This window comes from Mobula birostris, chromosome 32, assembly GCF_030028105.1.
Source record: "Mobula birostris isolate sMobBir1 chromosome 32, sMobBir1.hap1, whole genome shotgun sequence".
NCBI lineage: Eukaryota > Metazoa > Chordata > Chondrichthyes > Myliobatiformes > Myliobatidae > Mobula > Mobula birostris.
The window spans coordinates 15453078-15478385 of NC_092401.1; the positions used below are offsets into that span (position 1 = coordinate 15453078).

General features: G+C 43.9%; 1 protein-coding gene across 2 annotated transcripts in view; it reads right to left on the bottom strand.

The window, feature by feature from the left end:
• Window positions 1–1872: 1872 nt before the first annotated feature.
• LOC140191181 (C-type lectin domain family 10 member A-like) overlaps window positions 1873–25308 on the bottom strand; it is a 59461-nt gene continuing 36025 nt past the window's right edge. For both annotated transcript variants that reach the window (XM_072248337.1, XM_072248336.1), the window contains 5 exons: window positions 24720–24776; window positions 18235–18306; window positions 15661–15806; window positions 8405–8514; window positions 1873–2231 (listed from right to left, as the gene is read on the bottom strand). In XM_072248337.1, coding sequence (XP_072104438.1) covers window positions 2090–2231; window positions 8405–8514; window positions 15661–15806; window positions 18235–18306; window positions 24720–24776 — 527 coding nt within the window. In that variant the 3' untranslated portion in view covers window positions 1873–2089. The remainder of the gene's footprint in view (window positions 2232–8404; window positions 8515–15660; window positions 15807–18234; window positions 18307–24719; window positions 24777–25308) is intronic.

Sequence of the window (25308 nt, forward strand, 5' to 3'; positions counted from 1 at the left end):
CCACCTCGACAGAATTTTGTCATTATTAGCCGGCAAAAAAAACCAAATTCTGGAGGCACAGCGGGAAAGAGATGGGAGTGCAGAGAAAAGATGGACTATCCGGCACTCAGAGTAACACACCCCAAGTTCAGTCTACTTTCCGCCTATGGTCGACTGGATTAAAAACTGTTTAGAATTTATTCCAAGTCTTAAAGAATGAAGAGGTTGATTTGAAGTAGCACTGGAGTTTTGGGATTCTCAATGCATCATAGCTAAAAAGGGCAGAGTATCCAAATATGGCGAAGCCAGAAAGGCCAATTACGATGTGTTGCGCTGGCATCTAGCCCAATTTGTTTCTGTTAGTCGAAATAAAATATAGTCCAGTTTAATGCTATGTTCTTACACTGGGACTCTATTCTTAAATGCCAAGGTTCCTTGCGTACAAACCTTCTGTTTTCTGAAATTTCGAAAGGGTTTCTGCATCTTGCACCCTTTCAGATAACGATTTCCCCCGCGCATTTGTTCGTAAAAGAAGTATTTTCAATTTGAAATATTTGTCACCTAGTTCTATTTGCTGCAAAAGGCAAATAGTTCCTATGTAATGACAGATTGATTGTACTTCCTAATTTAATATTACTCAATTAATTATCCAATCTGCCTACTCTATTCCAAGGCAAACTTTTGAACAGTCCAGGTAGCTACAGTTCTAGCCCTGACTAGATCCTGTTTACTTCCCCTAATCTGAACAATCATATCACACATTTTATACCCGGCATCTGATGTGCAAACGATGCTCAAACGGAGAGGCAAATCGTTATTGCTATTCCCAGTACATCTTGCATTGCTTGTTATTCTTGGCTAATAGATAAACACAACCAGTCTGATTATTTTAACCACTTTTTAACTTTACTTGCTGTGATTGGGGATCTATGAACATATACTTCCTCCAAAGCACGCAGAGTTTGAGGAGATTTGTAATACTACCAAAGACTTACAAATTCCTCAAGATGTAAGAGAGAGAACATTCTGACTGGTTTGGAGCCTACAATAAAAAGGATCGCCAGAAGACGAGGAGGAGTACAAATTTAGCCAGCTGTGTCACGGTACAACCATCTCCACTGTCGAGTACATCTTCAAAAAGGCGGTGCCTCAAGAATGTCACATTCATTATTAACAGCCTTCACAATTAGGACATGCGTCGTTACTATCATCTAGGGGGAGTTACAGGAGCCTGAAGAACTATACCTAACCATTCAGTAACAGCTCCTTATGCTCTGCCATCAGATGGCTGAACGGTTATGAGAGCCTGACAAATTTCAGAGTTGTATATGTATGTATGCTTTGACAATAAATGGCCCTTTGAGCCTTTGGAACTTTTGAACCTGAAGATTATCTCGTTATTGTTTCTTTGCAGAATTTATTTTCGTAACTGATAGACTTTTATGTCTTGTACTGCACTTCTGTCTCAAAACGGAAAAAAATCACGTCGTTTATCACTGTTAATTAAAAAAAAATAATTATTTCTACTTAACCTCAAATTTCTCTGCATTGTCTCTTATCCCAAATACATAATGTCAATCTTCTTTTCATTATGCTTATGTGCCAGTTTCCCGCTGAAGTGATCAGGACATTCATATCTGTCTCCAGTCTAAATGTAGCTACTTTCTGGTAAAGTACATTTCAAGCTCAAAGAGTTTACTGAGGAAGTTAGAGTAGGGGTTCATGCAGCAGAACGTACTGGGTGATCCGTTTAAACTGCACAACGTTCTTCAATTTCAGGTGGGTTGAGACCACGAAGCAACTCCCAATACTGGATAACTTAAAGCCGGGAGACAGTTTCCAAGAGGTGAGCAAAGGATGAAGAATGCTCTAATACTTTGTAAGTATTCATGATCTAAATTTATTACTGCTGGAGTGGAGGAAAGAGACAATTGTGTATTTTTTCGGATAAAGACACCACAGAAAAGAAGCGAATGAGTGACTGGATTACTTTTTAAAACATTAGCACACTTTGGATGGACTAAAATGTGCTCTTATAAGATATAACATCTGTATATCATATTCAATCTTAAGAAAGTCGGTCATTGTTCTTTTCGTACCAACTGCTATATTAAGGCGGAATCAATGCAGATTTCTCACAGATCCAATGCTGAATGTTACTACACGGCAAGTCATTCCATTTTCCATTGTCAAATATCTCCGCACAGTCTTCGCCATCGCCTCCATCATTAGGTTCCCCTTCACTCCAGTATCTAAATTAAAGAGTAAGGGAAGTAGTATTATTAATAGGACACCTACCTCAATATCAACTTTAGTTCAATATTTATGCTACTGGCTATGGTGCCTCCAGAAGACTAGCAGATGCTGTCAACCTTTCACCCATTCTCTGAATTTCCAGGTGGAAATGCTCTAAATATGACAATCCTGTACTGAACCGTTCCCATAATCGGTTTGGTTTGGAGTTTGGGATTCCATTTCAGTGAAAGGAAATTAACTGTATTGATAGTTCAGTATGGATAGTTATTGCAGCAGTGATATGAGACAAATGCTACTTGCTACATTAGTCCCTACACTGCATTCCTCCTTAGAACAACTGGAGAATAAAGACGCATATGTAAGTCTCCTTTTCATTGACTATAGATCTGCCTTTAATGCCATCATTCCAAATAAACTGATTCCTAAGCTCCAGTACCTGGGCCTTAGCACTCAGATCTGCAGCTGGATCTTCAACTTCCTCACCGCCAGGACCCAGGCTGTAAAACTAGAGGACAAGCTCTCCTCTACAATCACTCTGAGCACCGGTGCCCCACAAGGCTGTGTACTCAGCCCCTGCTGTACTCATTGTACACCCATGATTGTGTAGCCAAGTTTCCATCGAACTCAATATATAAGTTTGTTAATGACACTACAATTGTAGGCCGTATCTCGGGTAATGATGAGTCTGAGTACAAAGAGGAAATTAAGAACCTGGTGGCATGGTGTGAAGACAATAACCTATCCCTCAACGTCAGCAAGACGAGAGAATTGGTTGTTGACTTTAGACGGAGTAGCAGACCGCACGACCCCATTAACATCCGTGGTGCGCGAGTGGAATAGGTCAAAAGCATAAAGTTCCTTGGGGTCAACATCACAAATGACCTGACTTGGTCCAACCAAGCAGAGTCCACTGCCAGGAGGGCCCACCAGCGCCTTTACTTCCTGACAAAGCTAAAAAAAATTTGGCCTGTCCCCTAAAACGCTCACTAATTTTTATAGATGCACCGTAGAAAGCATTCTTCTAGGGTGCATCACAACCTGGTACGGAAGTTGTCCTGTCCAAGACCGAAAGAAGCTACAGAAGATCGTGAACACAGCCCAACACATCACACAAACTAATCTTCCTTCCTTGGACTCACTTTACACTGCACGCTGTCGGAGCAGTGCTGCCAGGATAATCAAGGACACGACCCACCCAGCCAACACACTTTTCGCCCCTCTTCCCTCCGGGAGAAAGCTCAGGAGCTTGAAGACTCGTACGGCCAGATTTGGGAGCAGCTTCTTTCCAACTGTGATAAGACTGCTGAACGGATCCTGACCCGGATCTGGGCTGTACCCTCCAAATATTCGAACCTCCCTCTTTTTTTTGCACTACCTTACTTTCCCTTTTCTATTTTCTATTTATGATTTATAATTTAATGTTTTACTATATTTACTACGGTTTGTAGTCTAGGGAGCTCGAAGCGCAGAATCAAATATCGCTGTCATGATTGTACGCTCTAGTGCCAATTATTTGGCGATAATAGATTAAAATAAGTAAAGTAAAGTAAAGTGTAATGCAGGTCTTGCTCCATGCCGGCAGTTTGTTTCGTTTACATAGAAGCTGCGAATGGTACTGGGTATATTGCCAGCAGAAGCCACTGAATGGTGAAACAGTATAAGAATTTTTTACTGTACAATTTTTTTTTTGCCCATGAAGCACTTACTATCACTACAACCCGCTACTCTGGATCAGGTCTTTTGAACCGTCATTGTCTCATTCCGTGGTAATTATAGTCATATTTTGTTTAATAGGACAAAACTGTTCTCAATATTCCGGCTAATGTAACAAAATACTTACTGCTGCATTGAAATACCCTCAGAATAAAACCTAACATGCCTTTTCCTTTCTTATTATCTTGCTGGACATCCATTTGGCTTTGAGTAACCTGTGCATAAATTCACATCAGTCATTTCACCATTATCAATACCCAACATATGTTTCAATAAATATCGGAACATCAAAACCTTCCAAACCACTGCATCCATCTTCAGGACTGACCCACCTTCTCCAGCAGACCGGCATTACCTTGACTAAGTGACTTGATAATTGACTTATCAACTTTTAAAATCGACGGCTTCTCTCGGCACATTACAACTGCTGCTACTCCGCCTGCAACCTCTTTTATTTTTGAGTCGGAGAGTGGGTCGAGCAACCGACCTCAACAACCGACATCTTGCTGCAAAACCGGCATGCCTGTAATGGAATCATAGTGTATAACACAGAAACAGGCATCTTTCCTATCTAGTCCATGCAGAGTCATCCACCGTTACCTGTGCTATAGCCATATATACACCCCTACCATCCATATCCCTATCAAGATTTCACATAGCCGTTTTAACCGAGCGGGTATGCATCACTTGAGCCTGCAGCTCCTTCCATGCTCTCACAGGAATCTGAGTGAAGAAGTTTCCTCTTATTATCCCCTTAAACTGTTCACCTTTCACCCTTAATCAATGACCTCTAGATATAGTCCCACCCGACCTCAGTGGAAATACCCTGCTTGCATTCACCCTATTTGTACCACTCATAGTTTTGTATATCTCTATATAATCTCCTCTCAGTCTTTTATGTTCCATTAGATAAAGTGCTAAGCTATTCATCTTTTTCCCAACAACTGAGCTCCTCCAGTTCTGGCAACATCCTTATAAATTGCCTCTGTACTCGTTTAATCTTTCCAATAGATAGGTAACTAAGATTGCACACAATACTCCAAATCAGACCTCACCAATGTCTTATACAACTTCAACATAACATTCCATCTGCTGTATTCAGTACTTTTATTTATGAAGGCCAATGTGACAAAAGCATTCTTTGCGTCCCTGTTTACTTGTAATGCCACTTTAAATAAATTATGAACCTGTATTCCCAGATCACTTTGTTCTACAGCACCCCTCGGTGGCCTACCGTTAACAATGTAAGGCCTACTCATGCTGGTCCGACGGAAGTGAAGCACCTCGCACTTTCTGCCATAAGTTCCTTGTCGCATTTTTCAGCCTAGTTTTTCAGCAGGTCCAGATCCTGCTGCAAGCTCACAGAGTTTTCCTCGATGTCTACTACACCCGCAATTTTGCTTTCATCTGCAAAAGTGCTGATACATCTAACCACGTTACCATCAAGATTATTCACATAGGTGACAAAATACAACGCACCCAGCACCAATCATTGTGTCACTCTACGAATCACAGCCCTCCAGTCGAGGATGCAACCATTTACTAGCTTCTCCCACAAAAACAATGTCTAATCCACAGCTGAAGTTTAAAAATCTCAGCTCCTCGCGGCAGTTTTCGGAGTAGGACTGCGCCCAGTTAGTGAATGGGATTCATTAGATAATGAGAATAAGGATAAGGCAGGGGCAAACAGAGCGGCTATTGTGTGAGTGGGCCAATGTTAGAGAGGCTTTGGTTTCTCGGGCTTGGGTGTGGTAAGTTTCTTCTGTCTCTTCATTTTTTCTTTCTTTGACTGTTATGGCACAGGCAGTGCAGGGAGAATGGCTTTTTGGAGATATCTTTTCTCCCAGATAAGCAAATCTGCAGCAGATCCCTCGAGCAACAGCTCCTCAGAGAAAGTTAAGAAACTGGAGCAGCAGATCGATAACCTTGTGCTCATATTGGAGAATGAATAAGTTGTAGAATTAGCTATAGAGATGTAGTCTCCCTTAGGTTTCAGGAGGCAGGTAACTGCGTGAACGTCAGGAGAAGGAAGTGGCCGTTCCCTCTACAATTCTTGGATACTCTTGAGAGGAACGACCTCTATTTGGGGAATCGCAGCAGCCAGGTGTCTGGCGCTGGATCTGCCGCTGTGGCACACAAGAGCAGAGAGGTGAGATTCTGTTATTAAAGGAATGGAGACAAAATCCTGTGGACGCGATATACACACGCAGATAGTATATTGCCTCCCTGGTGCCAGGTTCAGTTACGCTTCGGATAGGGTCCACAACATTCTAGAAGGTTGTCGGAGGTCCTGCACTTTAACTTAGCTTCTAACGCCCTGCATTCACTTTGCAGAACCTCTTTACTCATTCTATTTATGTCATTGACACCTATATGTATCAGGACCTCTGGATTCTCACCTTCCCGAGGTTCCGACGACGGATTCGGATATACGCCGAACACTGGCACTCGGGTAGCAACATACCATCCGGGAATCTCGGTCTCGTCCATAGAACATCCCCTCTGTTCCCCTAACGAACGAAAACCTGATCACCACATCTCGCCGCTTCTCCCTCCCCTTCCCTTCTGAATCACAGTGCCAGATGCAGTTCCAGACACCTGACTGCCATAACTTTCCAGTACTCCGGTATCCCCCTCAACAGTCTCCAAATTGTTGTTCGGTGGATAGCCACAGGGATACCCTGCACTGGCTGTTTAATCCCTTTCCCTTTCCTGCCTGTTATCTAGTTAACTGTATCCTTCACCTGGGGGTTAACTACCTTTCTATATGTCCTATCTCTCATCACCTCAGCCTCCCAAATGATCCGGAGTTCACCCATTTCCAACTCCATGTTCGGAGCTGTAGCCGGATGTATTTCTCGCAGATGTAGTCGTCAGGGAACCTGGAGGTCTCCCCGCTTTCCCACATCTCCCGCAGGAGCATTTATCTACTGTGCTTGGCATCCCTACTGTTCTAACTAATTAAATATAAAGAAGGAAAAAACAATAAACAGCTATGGGGAAAATTCTACCAACATCATTTAGATTTTTCTGACTGAAGCCTCTCCTCGTTGAAGTTTCAAAGAGATAAAACCACAAAATCCCCTCTCTAACACTGGCCGCCTTAACAATGGTCGCTTTGTTTGCGCTGCCCTATTTTATTTTCTACTTGCCAATAAAACCTGAGCGCTGATTGGCCGCTGTTCAAAAACACCAAACTGCCACGAGTCCATCCGTTATGTACTCAGCGGTCAGACCTGGGTGAATTACGTCTTCTCACCCTTAGTATCTCCGAATCTCCGCGGCTCGGAAAATGAGCTCCGATCAGGGGTAATCGAATTCTCGGTTACAGTCGATACTTTTTATGAGGCAACCTGGCTTTCACGATTCAAGCTTGTGCTTCATCATGTTTTCCCCACAGGACTCGATCATTCCGACCTCTTGAAATCAAGGCGTTCCTGCTAAAGCGGCTCGCAACGCCGGCATAGGTCGATGGTGTCGATTATTCTCCTTACGACAACGCTCACCGCCTGCTACTGAGGCTCGTTTGCTGAGTAAATTGTTTCATATTCGCCACTGCCGTTTCCAACTGCTGTTTTTTTTTCTGCCTACAGGCTCCAACATCAGCAGGTCAATAGCCTGGCTGTCCGCACACCAACTGATTCCACAACAGACACACAACTTTCTGCAAATTTCAAATTTCTGTCCAAGCATTAAAGCTGACTATATTGCATGCCCCCCGTTAATTCTTCGGGACCCTGCGAACAGCCGATGTCCAGTACAAATCAATGCTCTCTTTATTACACCAGTTTATGCAATCTTTTCAAAATTCTCAGTGACCACAGATCCACACTTCGCTCGGCGTAGCCCCAGATCTTTGTTCTAGTCTTAAATCTTTGTACAAGCTGCCGATTGGAGCAGCTATATGCACGCCCATTCCTGGAAGAATCTGTTTTTACGCGAATAATGCCGTCAGTAAAGGAGACCTTCAGTCACGAGACACACCACAACAGGGAGACATCATGTAAAATGTAGAAACAGAACGGCAGTCTATATAAATAGTAGAGTAACTGAGATGTTTGCGTCAGATAGCAATGGTGAGGGCAATGCGGTCAAACTCTTGTTGAACCGAATGAGCTCAAAGCCGATAGGTAAGAATGACGTGAAAAAGACCCATTAAGAAAGGTAAATGGAGGACAGCTAGTGGAAGGAGTGAACTGTGTGGTTTGTAGGTGGGTGGTAATAGGAGAGCAGGGGATGTAAAGGAGCGAAGAGGGGCTAGAGAGGGTATGGGAAAGAGAACAAATATGGGAAAACAACTGATGAATAGCTAGCAGTGTAAGGACTACTTGAAATTAGAAAATCGAGTTATATCATTATATTGTAAATAACTCCCGGAACATGAAGTGCTGAGGTATTTTGATTTTCGTTTATCATTCAACGCCAGAGAGATGGGATAAACTGGAAAGAAACTCACGTTAAAGAGGAAGAATAATCGGTTCCGTCCACCCAGCGCCAATCACCTTCAGACGCAGTATCACTGAGGCCAATCCAATATCGCATTTGAAGGGTCCTTCTTAAAAAATCCTGCCATGGAAACGGAAATGCCTCATTGTATGTAGTACCAATGACTAGTTTAATTGTATTGAACAACTGTGTAGTTGATATACTTGTAAAGAAAGTCCAATTACTCATTTCAAGGCGTATAAATGGCTATATGAAAGTGGGTGAGAATGGCACTGGATCGTCTATTTTATTTTATATATCTTTTCTCCGTGGGGGCGTATATGGCAGCTACGGCAGCTCGAAGTTTCAGCGGCAATGACAGGGAATACCTAGAGGGCGTACCTTAGCTAGCCTTTCGTAGCAGTGCTGAGACATCGCAGTTGCCTTAAACTGACTCCATGCGGTCACTTGTCTTAAATCTCCAACCCTTTCACCACGTCTGCTTTGGCAACTCACAACCTCTACATTTTCGCACTTCTGTGGGAGAGTGCCAGTCCCGAACCTTTAACAAAGGTTTCTATTTGACTGTCTGTCCATTGAGCACCTCTATTGTAGATCCAGAGGTTCTAAGAAGTTACATTTGAAGTCATTTCTTTGAGTATTTAGGGGTGTTTGTTAAAATTGTTTGTGTCCCCTACATCTGCTGATTTCCTCCCGACAGCTTCACCAGGAATATAGCAATTAGAGATGTTCATTTGAATGAATGAACAGTTGATTAAGGACTCTACTTCACGCACTGGTGCTGAATTTCTTGTGTGTTTTTGGAGCTGCAAGGTAAGAGAAGATTATTCTATTACAGACCTGTTTTTTCTCTTTGTATAATGCCTTGGAAAAACAGGAAGTCGAGGCACTCAAAACAGAATACAAAGCATTCAACTTACTCATTACATCGATAATCCAAATATGGTTTGTGCTCGTTTTTCTAGTTGGAGATGACTCCCAGGATATTGATTGTTGGAGGGATATTCATAGATGGTAAGGCCATTTGTTTTCAAAAGTTGGCCGCTTATCGCACATGCCGGATTATTGCTGCATGCATATCCGAATTGAATTATTTGCCGAGGACTTGAAAAAGCTTTTGTATCTTTACGAAACCATAGAAACATAGAAACATAGAAAATCTATAGCACAATACAGGCCCTTCGGCCCACAAAGCTGTGCTGGACATGTCCCTATCTTAGAAATTACTAGGCTTATCTATAGCCTTCTATTTTAGTAAGATCCATGTATCTATCCAAAAGTCTCTTAAAAGACCCTATCGTATCCGCCTCTACCACCGTTGCCGGCCGCCCATTCCACGCACTCACCACTCTCTGAGTACAGAACTTACGTCTGACATCTCCTCTGTACCTACTGCCCATCACCTTAAACCTGTGTCCTCTTGCGGCAATCATTTCGGCCCTGGGAAAAAGCCTCTGACTATCCACACGATCAATGCCTCTCATCATCTTATACACCTCTATCAGGTCACGCTTCATCCTCCGCCGCCACAAAGAGAAAAGGCGGAGTTCACTCAACCCGTTTTCATGAAGTATGCTCCCCAATCCAGGCAACATCCTTGTAAATCTCATCTGTACCCTTTCTGTGGCTTCCACATCCTTCCTGTAGTGAGGCGACCAGAACTGAGCACAGTACTCCAAGTGGGGTCTGACCAGGGTCCTATATAGCTGCAACGTTACCTCTCGGCTCCTAAATTCAGTTCCACGATTAATGAAAGCCAATACACTTTATGCCTTCTTACCCACAGAGTCAACCTGTGCAGATGCTTTGAGCGTCCTATGGACTCGGACCCCATGATCCCGTTGATGCTCCACACTGTAAAGACTCTTTCCATTATTTCAATATTCTGCCATCATATTTGACCTACCAAAATGAACCACTTCACACATATCTGCGTTGAACTCCATCTGCTACTTCTTGGCCCAGTTTTGCATCTTATCAATGTCCCGCTGTAACCTCTGACAGCCCTCTACACTATCCACAATACCTCCAACCTTTGTGCCATCAGCAAACTTACTCACCCATCCCTCTACTTCCTATTCCGGGTCATTTATAAAAATCACTAGGAGTAAGGGTCCCAGAACAGATCCCTGAGGCACACCACTGGTCACCGACCTCCATGCAGAATATGACCCGTCTACAACTACTCTTTGCCTTCTGTGGGCAAGCCAGTTTCGGATCCACAAAGAAATGTCCCCTTGGACCATGCCTCCTTACAAATCCATATACACTACAACTACTGCTCTTCCTTCATTAATGTCTTTAGTCACATCCTCAAAAAATTCAATCAGGCTCGTAAGGCACGACCTACCAAAGCCATGCTGACTATTCCTAATCATGTTATACCTCTCTAAATGTTCATAAATCCTGCCTCTCAGGATCTTCTCCATCAGCTTCCCAGCCACTGAAGTAAGACTCGCTGGTCTAAAATTTCCTGGGCTATTTCTACTCGCTTTCTTGAATACAGCAACAACATCTGCAACCTTCCAATCCTCTGGGACCTCTCCCGTCCCCATTGATGATTCAAAGAGCTTCGTCAGAGGCTCGGTAGTCTTCTCCCTCGCCTCCCACAGTAACTTGGGGAAAACATCCTCCGGTCCCTGCGACTTATCCAACTTGATACTTTCCAAAAGCTCCTGCACATCCTCTTTCTTAATGTCTACCTGCTAAAGCTTTTCAGTCTGCTGCAAGTCAGCACTACAATCACCAAAATCATTTTCCATAGTGAAGTAAAGTATTCATTAAGTACGTCTGCTATTTCTCCAGTTCCATGCACACTTTCCCACTGTCACACTGGATAGATTCTATTCTTTCAAGTCCTATCCTCTTGCCCTTCACATAACTGTAGATTGCCTTGCGGTTTTCCTTAATCCTGCCCGCCAAGGCCTTGTTATCTCCCTTTCTGGCTCTCCTAATTTCCTTTTTAAGCTCCTTCCTGTTATTTTATAATCTTCTAGATTTCTAACATTACCTAGCTCTCTGACCCTTTTGTAAGCTTTTCTTTTCTTCTTGACTAGATTTATTACAGCCTTTGCACACCACGGTTCCTGCACCCTACCATAACCTCCCTGTCTCATAGGGACGTACCTTTGCTGAACTTCACGCAAGTACCCCCTGAACATTTGCCACATTTCTTCCGTATCTTTCACTGAGAACATCTGTTCCCAATTTAAGCTTCGAATTTTCTGTCTGTTAGCCGCATAATTCCCCTTACTCCAAATAAACGCTTTTCTAACGTGTATGTTCCTATCTCTCTCCAACGCTATTGTAAAGAAGATACAATTATAATCACTATCTCCAAAATGCTCTGCCACTGAGAGAACTGACACATGACCAGGTTCATTTCCCAATACCAAATCAAGTTATGTCTCTCCTCTTGTTGGCTTATCTATATATTGTGTCAAAAAACCTTTCTGAACACACCTAACAAACTCCACCCCATCTAATCCCCTTGTTATGGGGAGATACCAATTGATATTTGGGAAATTAAAATCTCCCAATACGACAACTCTGTTATTATTACACCTTTCCAGGATCTGTTTCCCTATCTGCTCCTCGATATCTTTGTTACTATTGGGCGGCCGATAAAAACACCCAGTAAAGTTATTAACCCCTTCCTGTTCCTAATCTTTACCCACAGAGACTCCGTAGACAATCTCTCCATGATGTCCACGTTTTCTGCAGCCGTGACACTGTATCTGATCAACAGTGCCACGCCCCCAACTCTTTTGCCTCCCTCCCTGTCCTTTCTGAACCATCTAAAATCCAGCACTTGAAGTAACCATCCTGTCCTTGAGCTATCTAAGTCTCTGTAACGGCCACCACGTCATAGCTCCAAGTACTGATCCACGCTCTAAGCTCATCCGTTTTGTTCACAATACTCCTTTCGTTAAAATAGACACATCTCAAACCATCAGTCTGAGCGCGTCCTTTCTCTATCACCTGCCGATCCTCCCTCACACACTGCCTCCAAGCTTTCTTGATTTGTGACCCAACCGCCTCTTCCCCAGTCTCTGTAGTTCGGTTCCCACCCCCCAACAATTCCAGTTTAAACTCACCCCATTAGCTTTAGTAAACCATCCCGCGAGGATATTGGTCTCCCTGGGATTCAAGTACAACCCGTCCTTTTTGTACAGGTCACAGCTGCCCCAAAAGAGGTCCCAATGATCCAGAAATCTGACTCCCTGCCGCCTGCTCCAATGCCTCAGCCATGCAGTTATCCCCAACCTCATTCTATTCCTATACTCACTGTCGCGTGGCACAGGCAGTAATCCCGAGATCACTACCTTTGTGGTCCCGCTTCTCAACTTTCTTTCTAAACTCCCTGTAGTCTTTTTTCAGGATCTCCTCCTTTTCCAACCTATGTCGTTGGTACCAATATGTACCACGACCTCTGGCCGTTCTTCCGCCCGCTGCAGGATATCTTGGAAGCGATAGGATACATCCCGGACCCTGGCAACTGGGAGGCAAACTATCATCCGAGTTTCTTTCCTGCGTCCACAGAATCGCCTCCAAACCCTCTAAATATAGAGTCCCCTGTCTCAACTGCCTTCCTCTTCCTTTCTCTACTCTTCTGAGCCACAGGGCCGGACTCTGTGCAAGAGGCACGTCCACTATTGCTTCCCCCATGTAGGGTGTCCCCCCCAACAGCACTCAAACAGGAGTACCTATTGTTCAGGGAGACAGCCACAGCCGTACTGTCTAGTACCTGACTCCTGCCCTTCGCTCTCCTGACTGTTACCCACTTGTCTGTCTCCCGTGGCCGCGGGGTGACCAACTATCTGTAACTCCTTTTTATCACCTCCTCGCTCTTCCTGACCAGACGAAGGTCATTGACCTTCATCTCCTGTTTCCTAACGCGTTCCCTTAGGAGCTGCAGCTCGACACACCTGGTGCAGATTTGGCCACCCGGGTGCTGGCAGACTCCAGGACCTCCGACATCTGACACGGAGCACAGAAAACCGGCCTCGCACACATACTACTTACTTTCCACAATTAACACAGGTAAGCCTGCCTCGCCACGTTACTGCCTATGCCCGTTGAGCCAAAGCCCTATCAGTCTGCTACCTCTTACTCCGCTGCCCGCTGGATATGGTGGTCTTCTTTTTAAACTGTTCTCGCTCTTCTGGTTGACGTCACACGCCTGCGCATTCTTGCCTCTCCTTTACCCCGAGTAGTAAAATGCCTTCGCTCCAGAAATCCTCAGCCGTTCGACTCGCAGTAAATCAACAGTACACATCCTCACTCCTGTCTCAGCTTGGAAGAAGATTAATGAGGAAATACGTGAAGGTGGTGGAATGCTAGTCTCTGCCGTTTGCGATTCTGCCACAATGGCCTGATGCTGAGATGACTGACTTCCCGCAAGCTAAAACTCTGCCACACTTCTCCGTGCATGCAGGAACTTTGTCCAGCAGACAGGGGGTGGCGGCGAAACCACCAAATATTGTCTTGATGTTACGAAAGTCTCTTTCACATCAAATTACAAAATCTTAGGGTTTGATTGGTGATGGCTGCATTACACTGTGGAGCAGCGTGTTCCTCATGAAACCCAAAATAACTAACAGCGAGTACATTATTGATGAGTACGCGTTACATATGAATATTGCTTTGGACTTTCGCGTACTTGACGAGTACAAATAAATCAGTTAGCTGAGAGTTGATGACAATATTTTCTATATTATTGTGTATGGTTTACAACGAACAGTTTCCAAGTTTGTATAGTAGGTGGCATTGCCGCACATTTCTTGGAACAACTTTTGGTTCGGGCACAACCAGGTCACGAGCTCAAACGTTTGGCACTTTCTTGACGTGCGAGCAATGCCCGACGTCTTCTATCACTTCGTGCACTGCAAGGACTAGTAATTCTCCGAATTGAAAGAGTACTCCTGTGAAACTAAACAAATCACGGATGTAACTCCCCGTGCGAAAGGAACCTGAGGAAAGTAAGTAAAATTGATACACGCTGGAGAGCTAATCGTTTTAAAGGATTTGGGAAAGAAAATGGATGGACGTTTTGAAAAGACGGCACTGGAAGAGGGCAGTGACGCCATGGGCTTCATGGACTTCAGTTCCAGAATAATTCAATGATTCCAACACTAGAACTCAATTATAGCTCTGTTAATTGATTGCTATTTATTGGTCGGCTCTCCTTGCAAGTAAGTCTGAATATTTACCACGCAAATTCTGCACCCGCGCCTCTGGAGTTCACAATGGCCGGAAAACACCTTGAACATCCTTAGGCTGGAGAGAATGTGGTAGGGCCTTTCCCTTACAGAGCGAGAGACACAGGCTCGGGTTCGATCCTGAACTTCGAACTTTCTGTATAGAATTTGTCAATTTACTTTGTTACCTTCTAGATGTTGCTTAAGTGTTACAATTTCTCTATTTTACAAAGATATGCAAATAGGTAGTTTAGCTCAATTTAAATTGCCCTTTGGTCTGTAGGAACATATCGGCAAATTGATATTAATGTTGAATTACCTAAGGGGTTGGTTTTGTTGATGGGCAATCGTTTGTGGATGGAAGGGTAAATTTCTCAATGACTAGTCAGAAGCAGGCACTGGAATCTACACAGGTCCCATAAAAACCAAAGACTGAATAGCCAGGGGCAACGAATTGGTGCAACACATTTTCGATAAAAAAGAAATTCCAGCAGTTGCCTGGGAGTTAAGCAATTCTTCTCTTAGAAGATCTAACCAGGAATGGAAAAGATATATCAGAAGGATTCTGCCCAGAAAAAAAAAAGCCATGGTTAAATAAAGAACAAATAAAATCGTGCCCCTTATTCTGGAAATGAATATTGAGGTGAGTCGGGTCTTCAGAAAGCACATTAGCTGTGGTGTGCGTATTTTTGGGATGGTCAGTGAAAGATTATGATACCATCTAAGTTAAAATAGTGCGCGCTTGCTCCCAGCTACATTTCTGTCTGTGCATACTGACGTACCACACCGTTTAATGCCAAGGGGAACTGACGGAAGATCCTGACTTGGAATACCAGAGAACTGGATTTTTCAGAGGTTATAACATTAAATGAATAGCAACACGTTGAAATAAGAATGTGGAAATAAATGGAAATAAAGCTGTCATTGATCTTAAACGAAGATTTATCCAAAACCTGGCTAACAACAGCCCAACACTGAGTTATGCATGGCTTCTCTCTGCTTTTGTGGCTCAACGCTATCACTCCGAATCTGCTGGTCAGTGTGACCGTTCAAACAGATCTCCTACCTGCTCTTCTTCATTGTTAATGACAACAAGATGGGCATCTACAGATGCACAGTGTCTCTGGGACTCCGCCCAGATTTGTGTTCTTGAGGAAAATTGATAACAGCTTTCCCTGAACCGAGTCCATTCTGTGGGGCATTGCGGAATATCTGTGAAGAAATTGAAGTACTGTAACTGTAAGAAGCATTGTCCTGTTTTGAATGGACATATTTCAGGGATACTTGGATGTGGAGTGTAATGGGGAAATCCCTGAATGTATGACGCCTCAAAAAGGTGGCATCCATCATTCAGGACCCCTGTCACCCAGGACATGCCCTCTTTTCATTGTTGCCTGCAAGGAACAAGAACACTAGCCCGAAGACACACACTCAACGTTTTAGGAGCAGGTTCTTCACCCCTTCCCCCACCCCCGCCATCATATTTCTGCATAGAAAATTAACCCACGGGCACTTCATCAGCAAAATTCACCTCCTTTTTTGCAGTACTTATTTAATTTAGTGTTATAAATACATTTTATAATTTATAGTTTTATTACCATATATTGTGATGTACCGGCCGTACAGAAACAAATTTCACGACATGTGCCAGTGATATAAAGCCAGATTCTGATTCTGATTCTTGTTCATGTACGGACATATATCAGAGATACCTGGCTGTGGAGTGTAAGGACGACTTCCCTGAATGGATGATGCCTCCGGAAGTTGGCATCCATCATTCAGGACCCCCATCACCCAGGACATGCCCTGTACAAAAACTGCTATTGAACGCAGCAGGCCCTGGCAAGAGGTACAGTCGACGTTTCGGGCCGGGACCCTTCGTCAGGACTAACTGAAAGAAGAGATAGTAAGAGATTTGAAAGTGAGAGGGGGATGGGGAGATCCGAAATGACAGGAGAAGACGGGGGGGGGGGGCGGGGAGAGGTGGATCTAAGAGCTGGAGAAGGGACAGGATCATGGGACGGGAAGCCTGGGGAGAAAGTGACATGGGGAGGGGAGCCACCTCCATCGCGATCCCACCACCAAGCACATCTCCCCCCGCCCCCTTCTTCTTTCCGCAGGGATCGCTCCCTGCGAGACTCCGTTGTCCATTCGTCGCCCCCCCCCATCCCTTCCCACCGATCTCCCTCCCGGCACTTATCCTTGTAAGCGGAACAAGTGCTACACATGCCCTTACACTTCCCCCCTCACCACCATTCAGGGCCCCGACAGTCCTTCCAGGTGAGGCGACAATTCAACTGTTAGTCGGCTGGGGTGGTATACCGCGTCCGGTGTTCCCCGTGCGGCCTTCTATATATTGGCAAGACCCGACGCAGGCTGGGAGACCGTTTCGCTGAACACCTACGCTCTGTCCGCCAGAGAAAGCAGGATCTCCCAGTGGGCACACATTTTAATTCCACGTCCCATTCCCATTCTGACATGTCTATCCACGGCCTCCTCTACTGTGAAGATGAAGCCATACTCAGGGTGGAGGAACAACACCTTATATTCCGTCTGGGTAGCCTCCAATCTGATGGCATGAACATCGACTTCTCTAACTCCCGCTAATGCCCCTCCTCCCCTTCACACGCCATCCCTTATTTATTTATTTATTTATTTATGTATTTATTTATTTATTTATTTATTTATTTATTTATTTATGGCTTTTCTCTCTCTCTCTCTCTCTCTCTCTCTCTCTCTCTCTCTCTCTCTCTCTTTTCTCCCTCTGTCCCTCTCATTATAACTCCTTGCCTGCTCGCCACCCTCCGGGTTCCCCTCCCCCCTTCTCTTTCTCCCCAGGCTTCCCGTCCCATTATCCTCTCCCTTCTCCAGCTCTTAGATCCACCCCTCCCCTCCTGTCTTCTCCTATCACTTCGGATCTCCCCCTCCCCCTCCCACTTTCAAATCTCTTACTATCAATCCTTTCCATTAGTCCTGACGAACGGTCCCGGCCCGAAACGTCGACTCTACCTCTTCCTACGGATGCTGCCTGGCTTGCTACGTTAACCAGAAACTAAATGTTTCAGGAACAGGTTTGTGCCCTCGGCCACCATATTTCTGAACAGACCATGAACGCACGAACACTTCAACAGCAATCCTCCCCTCCCTTTTTGCTCTACTTTTTAAAAATTTATTTATATATATATATATGATTCTTACTGTAATTAAAAAGTTTTATGACCATGTATTGCAATATAGTGCTGCCGTAAAAAAAAATAATTCCATGACATGTGCCAGTCCAATGGGTGTAATTGGACTAGTATGCTGTCGTATCAGTGTCCGGATAGTGTTGCTTTGGGGGTTGCTCCAGCGGAGTTGTTTGGGCAAAGGAGTTTGAAACCCAGGATTTTTTTTAATAGACGTTGGCGATGGTGATTGTAGGAAAATCTCGCCGGTAGAGAATGGGCGTCGTTAGGAAAGGCGAATACAGTCGAACAGGAGACTTTGTAGCAAACAAAGTTTAGAGTATGGTCTTTGCGGTGTACGTAGGGGTAGATAAAGTAATTTTAGCAAACAACGCCGCTCTGTACCGGATCAACATTGATGTAGTTTCATGCTTTAAAACTGGGCATTTATCTGTAACTGATAATTATTAACTTACTGTTCTTCAGCTGCAAAATGTCGTTATGAAGTTCAGCGATAGAGCTGCCGATCTTCTTGAAGTTTTCTGCAACTGAAAGAGGACAACACATCACATCCTAGCGTTTTCAGTTGCATCTATGTCTTGAAGAACGATTAAAATCGCCATCAATATCATTGAAAATAAAGTAAAGGTGAAAACGGGTGTGGCGCACAGCTACGCCTGGTGTTGAATCAGTCAGAGAAAGACAGTCAGGCACATTATATTGTTTCGTTCTCAATGAAGGTGAGACATAACCAATATTGCATCAGATATGCGTGTTCCTCGCAAGACGCACAAATTGCTGGAGGAACTGGGCAGATCAGGCAGCATCTGTGGAAAGAAAAATACAGTGGACGTTTCGGGCCGAGACCCTGCATCAAGACTGGAAAAACTGACGTGAGGTCACTTGAGAAGGTGGGGGGAGGGTCAAAAATCTACAAAGTGGCAGGTGAATGGTGAGACTAGGAGGTGGAGAATGGTAAAGTAAAACTCTGGGAGGTTGTGTGGTGAAAGAGATTATGGGCAGGAGAACAGGAGGGCAGGAGAAGGGAAAATCTGATGAAAGAGGGTAGAAGACCATGGAAGAAACGGAAGGAGCGGGGCACCGCGGGGGTGGGGGGGGGGGAGGCGGTGATAGACAGGCAAGGAAAAAGGTGAGAGAGGGAAACAATAATGGGGAATAGTGTTGAGGGTGGGATGCAATGACCAGAAGTTCCAGAAATTGATGTTCATGCCATTAGGTTGGAGGCTGCCTTGAAGGAATATAACGTGTTGTTCCTCCAACTTGAGTAGGGCCTCAACGCGGCAGTAAAGGAGGACATGGACTGACATGTCAAAATGGGAATTGGAAGTAGATTTAAAATGGGTGGCTAGAGGGAGATCCCACTTTTTCTGGTAGACGGAGCGCAGGTACTTGATGAAACGGTCTCCCAATCTACTTCGAGACAAACAGATGTACAGGAGACCACAGCAGAAGCACCAGATAGAATAGATGACCGCAGCAGATACACTGCTGAAGTGTCAACTCACATGCAAGGACTATTTCGTGCTCTGAATGGTAGTGAGGGAGGAGGGGTAGAGGCAGGAGAGGCAATTGTTCCGTTTGCAAAGCTAAGTACCAGGAGGGAGATAAGTGGGGAGGGATGGGTGGACATTGCAGCCTCGTAGGGAGCAATCCCTGAGGAAAGTGCAAAGTAGGGGGGGGGGGGGGTTGAAGGCAGGAAAGGATGTGCTTGGCGGTGGGATCCTGTAGGAGATTTCGGAAGTTACTGAGAATTCTGTGTTGGATGCCCAGGCTAATGGGCTGGTAGGTGAGGACACGAAGAATCCTCTCGCTGGTTGTTGGCGGGGGGATGGAGTGAGACGGATGTGGGCAAAGTGCAAGAGATACGAGTGAGGTCAGCATTGATGGAGTCGGAAGAAAAACCCCATTCTTTGAAGAAAGAAGACATCTCATTCGCCCATTGATGGAATGCCTTATCCTGAGAGCAGATGCAGCAGAGACAGGGGAACTTACGAGTGATAGTGTGGAAGAGGTATAGTCCAGGTAATTATGAGAATCAGCGGGTTTATAAAAGATATGGATAGATAGACTGTCTTTAGGGATAGAGACAGAGAGATGGAGAAAGGGGAAGGAGGTATCAGAAATGGACCAAGTAAATTTCAGGGCAGAGTGGAAGTTGGAGGAACAGCTGATGAATTGGACGAACTCACCATGGGTGTAGGATGCAGAACTTATGCATTTGTCGATGTTATATAGGGACGCGTTTCCTTTAATGCACATGAGAGCTTGAAAGAACCTCAGATTTCCTTTCCTGACAATGAAACTAGGATTAAGCTAACAGAGGCGGTGTAAAATATATTTAAAACACAGTGCTACTCGGCTGCCCTGTCATAAAAAATTGCAGGAGGAGTTCGTGTTCAAGTTCAAATTCAAATTCATTGTCATTCGTCACACTCATGTATACAGCTAAAGGAAACATCTTTCCTCTTGGGCCAAGATGCAAAGCGTAGGGCATACTGTATCGTCACACTCAGCACATCGTCTCAAAGTAACACAAGCAGAATTCCCTGAGTGACATGGTCTAAAGATTAACAGGTTGATATGAAGTGCAAGGTTCAAGAGTGGATGTTGAGGGAGCAGATGTGATCGCCGGTAACGTGCACCCTGAAGTGCTCCTGGCCCTTACAACGTCGAAGCCATTGATATGCAATATGGCGTATCAGCCTGCACCTTTCTGAAATCCACAATCGTCTCATTAGTCTTGGAGGGAATGCTCTACCTAGTTTCCAAGAGTCAACTTTCCACCTGGTGTGGCTGCTCAGAAATGGCGGGCCTGCTGATAACCTGTGAAGAAATAAGTCTGCTAGCTCTCCTGGAACATGATGCTGACCGTGAAACTAGCACAAACCAGTTCAATAATTAGAAGCCAACTGTAATCCTGGAGTAAAATACTAGTACCTACTCTGCTGATGGTCCTACTCAGAGAAAATTATGTGAAAAGCATATAAAGCCATTCTCGGTGGAAAGAGAACATTAATGGTGTCCGAAATGCAGACATGAAATTCAGTGGGACAGCTTGACGTGCCCAGAATAGTTAAGAGTTCAAAATTCCAGTATCACCACTCGTCTGCAAGTGAATCGGGTCAGCAAAAAGTGGTGGAATCACGTTATGACCATAAAACATTACAACATGAGCATATGGCAACCTGAGCGTGTGCTCGATCTTTTAAATCTCCCCTGTCATTCACCGGATCAGAGAAGATCTGCAGCCGGTCTCAACACTGCTTTGCATCATTTCCCATAGCTCGAGTTTCCCTTAACTTTTAATATTTTACATATTTTCAATAAAATCATTTGATGGTCCAACTCCCAATTCAATCTGAGGTCCAGAATTCCAGAGAATAAACACTCGGAGTGAGAAGTATCTACGCAATTCAATTTTAAATCGCACTCCCTAATATTGCAACAACGTCCCCTTATGTGTATCTCTTTCACTTCATTGAATGCACTTCAATATCCAACAGTCTTTCTTCCTCGGGTGCTTCCACAAAGTCATCCCTTGTTCTTGTAAACTTCAAAGGTTTCGGAAGTTAATGACGCAAAAACTCATAACAGGAACGCTCTGTAATTCCATGTAGTGTCCTAATGGATAACATGTTCACGGTTTCAAACGCCAGGGTATTATTTTTGAATAGGCTAACCAAAACGCGGCACAGTGAACCGGTGTTGTTCTGTATTGTGCTGCATAATTATCAATTACAATTATTGTAAAATAACATATTCTTATATTAAAATACCTTCCCATCTACTGTCAGCAGATGTAGACTACTGGCATCATGGACACTGAGCAGCCTAGCTCAGGATCCATTTGTCTTAGGAGAGCTAGAGAAATAAATGTGGTTCTTCATCCTGGGTCATGGATCTGCACAACGAATACACAGATCTCCAAGTATGGTCTAACCAGAACTTGCACAGCTGCAGCAAACAAACAAACAAACTCCAGATCTATTTAATCCCCACCTCTCTGGTGTCCTCAATAGGTCGGTGTTAGGAAAGCTTCTTTTCATGTTATATGCCTGATGGAGTTGATGGCTATGTGGCTAGATTTTTAGGGAATGCGCAGATAGGTAGAGGTGCAGATAGTGCTGAGGAAGCAGGAATACTGCAGAAGAATTTAGACGGATTGGGAGAATTAGAAATAAGTGCAAATGCAATATATTGGAGGGAAATATATATAACAATTCACTTTGGTGGAAGGAATATAAGTGTAGACTATTTTAGAAACAGGAAGAAAATTGAAGACTACCAGATGTACAAAGAGTCTAGGGAGTCCTTGTGCAGGATCCCCTGAAGTTTAACTTGCAGGTTGCGTGGGTTGAAACGACAAATGCAATGTTAGCATTTTTCCTTTGAGAGCAGTGGAACAGATTTGCACGGATGAAAAACGTATTGTTCAGACACAGAGTAATGGAAGCTGCTTTGGGCCCCTTATCTTGGAAAAGAGGTTTTAGCATTGGACAGGTCCCAGAGAAGATTCACAAAATGATTTCAGAAATGAAAGGATCGCTTGTTGGCTCAAGGCCAGTACTCGTTGGAGTTTATATCTCATTGAACCTATCGAATATTGGAGACCTAGAATCTATCAGCTTCTGCTTTAATGTGTAGGGGATGTTTCCTTTAGTGGGTGAATCTAGAAACAGAGGGCACAGCATCGGAGTAGAAGGAGGTAGATTTAGAGCAACGATGAAGGAGAATTTGTTCACCAAGTGGGTGGTAAGTCGGTGGAAGTCATTATCAATGCCATCTATGGAAGTCAAGCCATCATGTATTTTAAAGCGGACGTTGATAGATTCTTGATTAATCAGGGCATCAAAGGTTACCACAAGAAGGCAGAAGAATGGATTTCAAAGGGATAATAAATCAGCCAGTGTGGAATGGCAGAGCACACTCTACGTGCTGAAAGGCCTAATTCTGCTCCGGTGTCGTGTAGTCTTATTGTCTTTTGCCAGAGAACAGCCGTATCGCTAATGCTGTGCCACTGTTCGAAAGGAGAATGAGCTCGGACATTATTTGCAAGTGACTCTTACAGCAATAGCGGGTAAATTATTTGAAGGTATCCTATAGGAAATGCTATATAAGGACTAGAATAAAAAGGCAGAGTTAAGGTGAGTAAATATGGTTTCGTGCATGGTAGGCCATGTCCAGCTAATCTTATGGAGTTTTTCGAACAGTTAACCAGCACCACTGATGAAGTAAGGCAGTGGATATTTCCAGGTGGTTTTTCAAAGCTCCGTACGGAACTTCGTTGGTGTAAAGATTGAAACTGGATACAACATTGGCTTAGAATTAGAAGCCAGTGTGGCATTAGATATTTGTATTTTGTTCTGACAATAGGCCTGTGATTCGTCGTGCGCAGAGAGAATACGTTGGGTCTGTTGTACTTTAGCATTTATGTAACTGATGTGGATGATAACGTAATAAAAATTGATCAGAAAATCTTCAGACGACTTGAGGAATGAGGACGCTGGGAGAGTTTGTTAACGTTTCCTGACTCATAACTAGCTGAGAAAATATATTTTAATGAACACAAGTGTGAGGTGTTAACTTTAGGAGGACAAATGAGTGTACGTGTCATGATTGAATAGATCAGATTACTCTACCGTAGAGGAGGAGAGATTCAAGGACTATTAAATTGAGAGAAATCAAATATAACGGTATAGATGTATCCAAGTTATAGATATATGACATATTCAAGACATAGATATATTCAAGGTAGAGATACAGATCCATGAATAGAGGAATCGAATACAAAATCTGCTGATTTGAAATAAGTACTAAATGGGAGTGAAGAAAGATTAAATAAAGAGGGGTGTTTGGAACGTGGATATCGCTGCTTGAAGGAGTGGGAAAGTCAATGCGCATTTTATCGACAAGTTAAGGATGAGATAAACTGTAATTAAGGTTTGGAAGTGTTTTTGAGCAGGCATAGACATGGTGAGTACAGTGGCCGATTGCTTAATACTGAATTATCCGCAGTAAACTATGTCGGTGTGGGCAACGCAGAATCACCTTCTCCACGCCCTGCTCTGCAACATGTATTACAGAAAAATATGCACCTCCACTCCCTCAAACACGTTATGCAAATTTGGTGTTTGGTCTGTCAGCAAAGCTACATCTTACAGCCAGGATCCTGACTAGTTCTTACTCTGCCAATTGCAATAGTAGCTCACAGTAACTCCGTGTACCAATAACCCGAGTCGCACTCCGCCAAAAGCGTTAAACTTTCAAATCTCACAAGGCACCGATATTTTGAGTTTAATGCAGTCTGTATCTCTATTAGCTACTGAACTAATTGCCAGCTCTTAAACTGTATGATCCCACTCACATTTCTTTCACCAGATACACTACTGTATTCTATAAACGATCGGAGCTCCAAATGTTGATATCACAAGCTAACATATTACTGACGACTACAATGCAATGTTTCATTGTGTGTGTGTGTGTGTGTGTTTGTTTGTGTGTGTGTGTGTGTGTGTGTGTGTGTGTGTGTGTGTGTGTGTGTGTGTGTGTTTGTGTGTACAAACTGGGACTGATATTATGCGGCGGCCCAACTTTACAACACAGGTGAGTAGCAGCAGGTTTAAACGTGCGATAGGATTTACACCAAATTGCGGGCAATATTGTCACACAAAGAGTTCGAGTAACGTCCCGAAAAGGGCTGGGACATGACGGCAACTATTTCGATAGGATGGGTGGATAGAGTTTAGTAAGGTGGGACATGATAGAGTAAAAGTTGTAGTGATACTGACGCTTTCGAACTATCTCTCTTTTCTTCCATTATCCACAGGAGGAGACAGTGTCCTCCAGCCTAAAAGAACAAAAGGCGAGATTATGGAGGCGTAATACAAAATATGAGTACGCTGTATGCACAGCAATTCAACAAATTGTACTTCACACTCACCATTGCTCTTCCACTGAGAAAGTTCATCCCTGACACCACCGATTGAGGTCTCTGTGTCTGAAATGGAAAATAAATGTTCACCCTCACATAGGAACATGGTCAGAGAGGAAAATCTGCCTCCTATCCCAAATATTTCGTCATTCCTTATGAGGCGGGGGGGGGGGGACATTTGAGTTAATGGTGGCCTAGATAACGCTGTTCACTGCATTATACGCAATATATTAATAATTGAAACGGATTGGAAGATGATTCGGAAGCCTATTGCTCAGAATTGGAAATAACATCTTTCAAGGTTGGAAAGGCTGCTTTATGCAATAAAAGGAAGATCAAGTAGATATTTTAGCCTGGAGTATAACAGCTGTGAGCGGCACTCGAGAAAAATATTGAGGGTCTACCACACAAGCAGCAGTGGAGTCTGACAAACAAAGCTTAAGTGGAGAATAATTCAAGTAATTTGGGGGGTTCAAGGAAGCAGGATGAAAACCTTCTTGCCCATAGTACAGTGCGGTGTTGAATCGACAACCTAAACTGACTAAAAAGCCAGAAACGCTCAACTTATTTTAACAGCCCTCTGGCAAGTGTTTCAAGA